At 39.3% G+C, this 5793-nt stretch overlaps 2 protein-coding genes across 2 annotated transcripts in view; both read left to right on the top strand.

Annotated features, from left to right (window-relative positions):
* LOC121267918 (secoisolariciresinol dehydrogenase-like) overlaps positions 1-2024 on the top strand; it is an 8798-nt gene extending 6774 nt beyond the window's left edge. Inside the window, exon 2 of the mRNA XM_041172020.1 lies at positions 1403-2024. Within this exon, the coding sequence (XP_041027954.1) occupies positions 1403-2024 (622 nt within the window). The remainder of the gene's footprint in view (positions 1-1402) is intronic.
* A 506-nt stretch (positions 2025-2530) lies between these two features.
* On the top strand, positions 2531-5793 carry LOC121267915 (secoisolariciresinol dehydrogenase-like). The gene is made up of 5 exons (XM_041172019.1): positions 2531-2562; positions 3180-3726; positions 3874-4054; positions 5136-5142; positions 5691-5793. The coding sequence occupies exons 1-5, from the start codon at positions 2531-2533 to the stop codon at positions 5791-5793; spliced, it is 870 nt and encodes a 289-aa protein (XP_041027953.1).

Genomic DNA, 5793 nt, shown 5'->3' with positions numbered 1-5793 from the left:
AGTAGATATATGGAGAATCCAACATAAATGCATTTGTTAGCTGCCAAGAGAATCCTTCGTTACTTGCAAGGAACTAGAGATTTTGGGCTGTTCTACAAGAAGGGTGAAAAGTTAGAACTGTTCGGGTTTACTGACAGTGATTATGTAGGAGGTCAAGATGATAGAAGGAGCACTTCGGGCTATGTTTTCATGTTGGGCACAAGGGCTATTTCATGGTCTTCTAAGAAGCAACAAATTGTCACCTTGTCAACTACAAAAGTTGAATTTACTGCTGCAACAGCTTGTGCTTGTCAAGCTGTCTGGTTGAGAAGAATTCTTGAAGAGCTCCAGTTCAAGCAAGTGGAAGCTACTACAGTTTTTTGTGATAACAGCTCAGCAATCAAACTCTCCAAAAATCCTGTGCTACATGGAAGAAGCAAGCATATTGATGTGAAATATTATTTTTTAAGAGATCTCAGTAATGGTGGAACAATCAACCTGATTTATTGTCGAAGTGAAGACCAAGTTGCAGATATACAGACCAAGCCTCTCAAGTTGGCTACATTTGTGAAGTTGCGTGGTCTACTTGGAGTTTGTTCACGTGCTGCTCTAAAGGAGGACTTTGCAGAGGGTTAATTCTTTCTTTTAAACTGACATCTGCAGATTTCAGTTTAAGGGAGGGTGTTAATATTTAAATGTTTTATTTCATATTTATTAATATTCATTGAAAGTTCTAGTTGTTGGTGGGTTAGACCGAGTCTTTAGGAATTTGTTATTTGGTTTGTAGTTGAGAAAGTGCCTTAGTTGTGATGCTATTTTATAGGAGTCGTGGTTAATGTGTTCTGATGTAAAGCCTATTTATAGGCCCTTCTTTTTATCAATTAAAAGTTATACAGAGCTTTCTCTTTCAACAAGTCTCTATTATTTTTTCTTCACTTTGTACCAGTGCACTTTTTGCTTTTTCTCTACTCTGTATCAAGTTCTTCGCACCGGTCCTCCACTCTCGTTGAGTATGTATGTCTCCGTTGCATGGTTGGCCTCAGTAATGGGTGCACTGGAAGGGTAAGTAACGGACTTAATTATAAGTAACGGAGTTAATTACAATATAAACGGAAAAACAAGAAAACTAATGAATAAAAAAGAAAAATTTACTGTAGCAGTTAGATAGCCACTTATATAATAGAGTAGATATCTTTGCTTGAATACATGAATCATTCAAGTCAATATAATCAATGTTAATTAATTAAGCTCACTTATTTAACTGGTACTAGCCGGCCACTTAGTTTCTCAAGTCAAGACTAGATTAAATATAGTATATGATCTCTTTGATCTTTAGACCATGGAAGTATAGCTCTGTTCAAACTTTAATTTCTAAAACTAACAGAACTAAAAAACAATGAAGTACTTATGATTCTGCATGCAGATTAGCAGGTAAGGTTGCCTTAATAACCAGAGGCGCTAATGGAATTGGCGAGAGCACTGCAAGACTGTTTGCTCACCATGGTGCTATGGTCATCATTGTCGACGTCCAAGACGAGCTTGGTCACGACATAGTTAATAGCACCAACGTCGATGCCATTTCCTATGTTCACTGTGACGTCACTAGGGAGTCGAATGTTCAAAATGCTGTCAATATTGCGGTCTCAAAGCATGGGAAACTCGACATAATGTTCAACAACACTGGGTGTTCGGATCCAGCAGAGGCGAAAATTACAGCCTTCGAACAAGAGGCCTTCAACAAAGTTATTAGCTTGAAAGTCCTGGGATCATTCCTGAGGGCCAAACACACATCCAAAGTAATGATTCCGGCAAAAAAGGGAAACATTCTATTCAATGCAAGCTATGCATCAATGTCATATGGAGCAACCTCACACATCTACACGGCATCGAAGCATGTGTTGGTAGGATTGACCAAGAATTTGTGCATGGAGTTGGGGCAATATGGAATTAGAGTAAATTGCATATCACAGAGCCTGCGCCATCCAATACCCCCAATCAAAATCGCTGATGCTACTGCCAAGAACCACCCCTTGGCCTATAAATAGGCCAAGCTCCTCATCCCTCAAACCATCCATCAATTAGATTCTCTCTCTCAAAATTGAGTTCTAACATTTCCCCACCCTCAGATTTACTTTCTGAAGCCTCTAGGGCTAGTTTTGCCCTAGCACTGTCGTGCGCCGCCACTCTCAGCCGCCTTTTGGTGGCCGCGCAACCACCTATGAGTACCCCACTTCCCTTTCCCGACATCCTATTCCCTGTGTTCCACTCAACCTGTGAGTTAGAGCCATCTCAGTCGCTACCCCGTCATGGAAACCCTCTCCTCCACCCACTAACACTCCAGATCTACCACCCCTTCGAGAGAAACCCCACTAGTAGCCCTCTACTCTGTGAAGGAGGAAAATTCCTTACATTGGGCCAAGAGCAGGGCCTAGATTACAACCTAGATATAAGGTCTGGGTTGAACCGGGCTGGAGACATGGGCCGGATTAAGGTTCAGGTGCACAATATGGGCTGGGATAGATAGTAGAACTTGGGTCAGAGTTCAGGTATGATGCCTGGGTTGGATCCTGTCCACAACGGGAAGTAAGACAGAAAATGCAGGTGAGGCTTAGGAGGGAAGGAACCCAGCACTCAGTACCCAACGAAGAGACTTGCAACGGTTTACACCCAGCATTAATGACAAGGCGTGCCGCATTCAATGCGGCCCAAGGCCAAAGTAATACACAGCAACCCTGAACACTTCATAGCTCAGCTAAGTGACGCCACAGGAATAGCTTGGCGAATCAATAGCACAAGCATATTATATCCAGCTATATTATATCCAACACCCCATTATCATGGAGACCAGGTTGTAACTATAAATAAGACACTACAAGCAACAAACAAGGTAATCATCACTATCTCCCTACACTCTTGCCTTGACTACTGTTCATTATCTCCCTCACTAATTACTGACTTAAGCATCGAAGGATCAACTGACCTCTAGGTCCCTCCCTTTAGTTATTATGTAGGTGATCGCTCGTACACTGCCTGCGTGGAGTTACCCAGGCCTACGAAACACAACATCAACACACTCAGTTTCTCAAGTCAAGACTATAGATTAAATATAGTATATGATCTCTTTGATTTTTTAGACCATGGAAGTATAGCTCTGTTCAAACTTTAATTTCTAAAACTAACAGAACAAAAAAACAATGAAGTACTTTTGATTCTGCACGCAGATTAGCAGGTAAGGTGGCCTTAATAACCGGAGGCGCTAGTGGAATTGGCGAGAGCACTGCAAAGTTGTTTGCTTACCATGGTGCTATGGTCATCATTGCCAACTTCCAAGACGAGCTTGGTCACGACATAGTTAATAGCACCAACATCGATGTCATTTCCTATGTTCACTGTGACATCACTAGGGGGTTGGATGTCCAAAATGCTATCAATATTGTGGTCTCAAAGTATGGCAAACTCGACATAATGTTCAACAATGCAGGGTGTTCGGATCCAGCAGAGGCAAAAATTACAGCCTTTGAACAAGAGGCCTTCAACAAAGTTATTAGCTTGAACGTCCTAGGATCATTCCTGGGGGCGAAACACGCAAACAAAGTAATGACTCCGACAAAAAAGGGAAACATTCTATTCAACGCAAGCTATGCATCAGTGTCACATGGAGCAACATCGCACATCTACTCGGCATCGAAGCATGCGTTGGTAGGACTAACCAAGAATTTGTGTGTGGAGTTGGGGCAATATGCAGGGGTGGAACTACCTTAAGGCAAAAGTTTTAAATTTGATAAAAATTAGGTTTTAAAAAGTGTTTTTATAAAGTATACTATATAAAAATTAGTATTTAGCCCTCCCAAAATTATTTTTTCTTAACTTAGCCCCCCAAACTAGATTTTCTAGTTCCGCCCTTGGCAATATGGAATTAGAGTAAATTGCATATCACCATTTGGCGTGGCCACACCGATGACAACGATGAGGGAGGGAATAGGTAACAAGGAAGTAGAAGATTTAATATCCTCAACGGCAAATTTGAAAAGGACGGTTTTAAGAGTAGGCGATGTGGCCAAGGCAACATTGTTTTTTAGCATTCACATTGGTCTATGCATATGTATATGCAAAATCATATTTGCATAATATGACCCTAAAATCCTCTACATTGGCTTATGCATATCCAAATATTTAGCTAGCTATGAACAATATTTATCTAAATTTGGATAACTACTATTCACTCTACAAAATATATTTTAATCATTATTTCTCTCTCCTCTCTCTCGACGACCCCTCCAAATGGGATTATTTTCTTTTTTTCTCCCCCATACGTTTATGGTTCTCTGGTTCTCCATTCCTTTCTCTACTCGAAAACCCCAACGGAGATCAAACTCATGCACCTCTATCTCACGACGGCTGTCAACGGAGCTTGCGAAGGCTCTGGGCTCGTCACGGTTGGGTTTTCCTGTTTGGCTCTCTACATTTTAGGTATGAAATTGCTAGGTTGAAAAGCACAGAAACTTCTCTCTCTGTTTCTTCACGGTTTCGATGTGCTCCTATCCCTTCATGGTTTTGATTTGTGCTATTTCTTCATTTGTTGTTCTTGGTTTTAGATTAAGCCTAACTAGCAACATTAACTGCATTGAGAAAGAGAATGAGGTGTCTGATCTGAATGAGAATTGCGTCTTTCTTTAATTTTTGGGCTGCTTTCAAAGTAGAAACATGAAATCATAAATAGCCAACACATTGTTAGGGTTTCGATGATGCTGGTTTTAGATTAGGGTTTCTTCATTTTAGACCTCATGAACTAGATTCTTTATTCTTGCTTTTAGATTTTGTTCTTGCTTTTAGATTCTTGCTTTTACATGTAAATTTTAGCCATTGAACTCATGCTTTGTCCCACTGATTTGTCCCACTGAAGATTAAATATTGGGTTATAGAGAACTTCTTAAGCTTGATCTATGTACACTTATTTAAACTTGGTAAAAAGACCCCGAACTGGTTCTGGTTTAACCCCTATTTTTAGCTTGATCTATGTAGACTTATAAAACTCATGCTTTAACCCCTGTTTTTAGCTTTATTTTACAATTTGTGCAATATGTGCACTCTATTTTGCTGATTCTCTTTGGCTTGTGGTTTGTTATTGAAGCCCTACAATATATTTTGGTTGGTGGTGGGTGGGTACCAATCGATTGGGTGAATTTTGTTGTTGGCGGGGTTTGGTTTTGGTGGAAATTTGTGTTGTTGGATGTGATTGCTGCTGCTGGACTTGTTTGTGTTGTAATGATCTTGAATCAAATTTGTATTGTAATGAATTTGTATCAAAATCAACTTTTTGTATCAAGTTGATTTTGATACATAGAATTTGTATTAAGATGAATAGTATCTTGATTTAGCAAATCACCTAGTTGATACATGGAATTTGTATTAAGGTGACATGTTAAATATGTGTTGTTTATGAGCACGTTGGATTCATTTTTGGTGTATATAAATTTGATGTATTTATTACATATGGAATTGCTAAATTTGGATGCATGAAATTATATTAATATATGTACTTAGATGCTATGAAATTGTATTTAGGCAAAAAATTAATAATAATAAAATATTATTATTTTGTCTCAAATATGCATAAGCCAATGTGAAAATTTTGCTTGAATGACAAAGTAGTTATGCAAAAGAAGTGATTTTGCATATGCATATGCATAAACCAATACTAATGCTCTGAGTGATGAGTCTAGCTACGTGAGTGGACTCAACCTGGTCGTGGTCGGCGGTTATAGTACGACCAATATAGCCATTGCAGAGAGCAAACGAAAGATGTTTACTTGA

The sequence above is a fragment of the Juglans microcarpa x Juglans regia genome, chromosome 5S, assembly GCF_004785595.1.
Source record: "Juglans microcarpa x Juglans regia isolate MS1-56 chromosome 5S, Jm3101_v1.0, whole genome shotgun sequence".
NCBI classification, from domain to species: Eukaryota; Viridiplantae; Streptophyta; class Magnoliopsida; order Fagales; family Juglandaceae; genus Juglans; species Juglans microcarpa x Juglans regia.
Note: the sequence above shows the minus strand (reverse complement) of the source record. Positions and strands in the feature narration are given on the sequence as shown.

Bases quoted from the DNA above. Each gene is read 5' to 3' on its own strand.
- LOC121267915 (XM_041172019.1), top strand. From the start codon at position 2,531: ATGCCTGGGTTGGATCCTGTCCACAACGGGAA. The intron at 2,563-3,179 runs GTAAGACAGAAA...AAAACAATGAAG, and splicing joins GATCCTGTCCACAACGGGAA to TACTTTTGATTCTGCACGCA. The intron at 3,727-3,873 runs GTGGAACTACCT...TAGATTTTCTAG, and splicing joins AGTTGGGGCAATATGCAGGG to TTCCGCCCTTGGCAATATGG.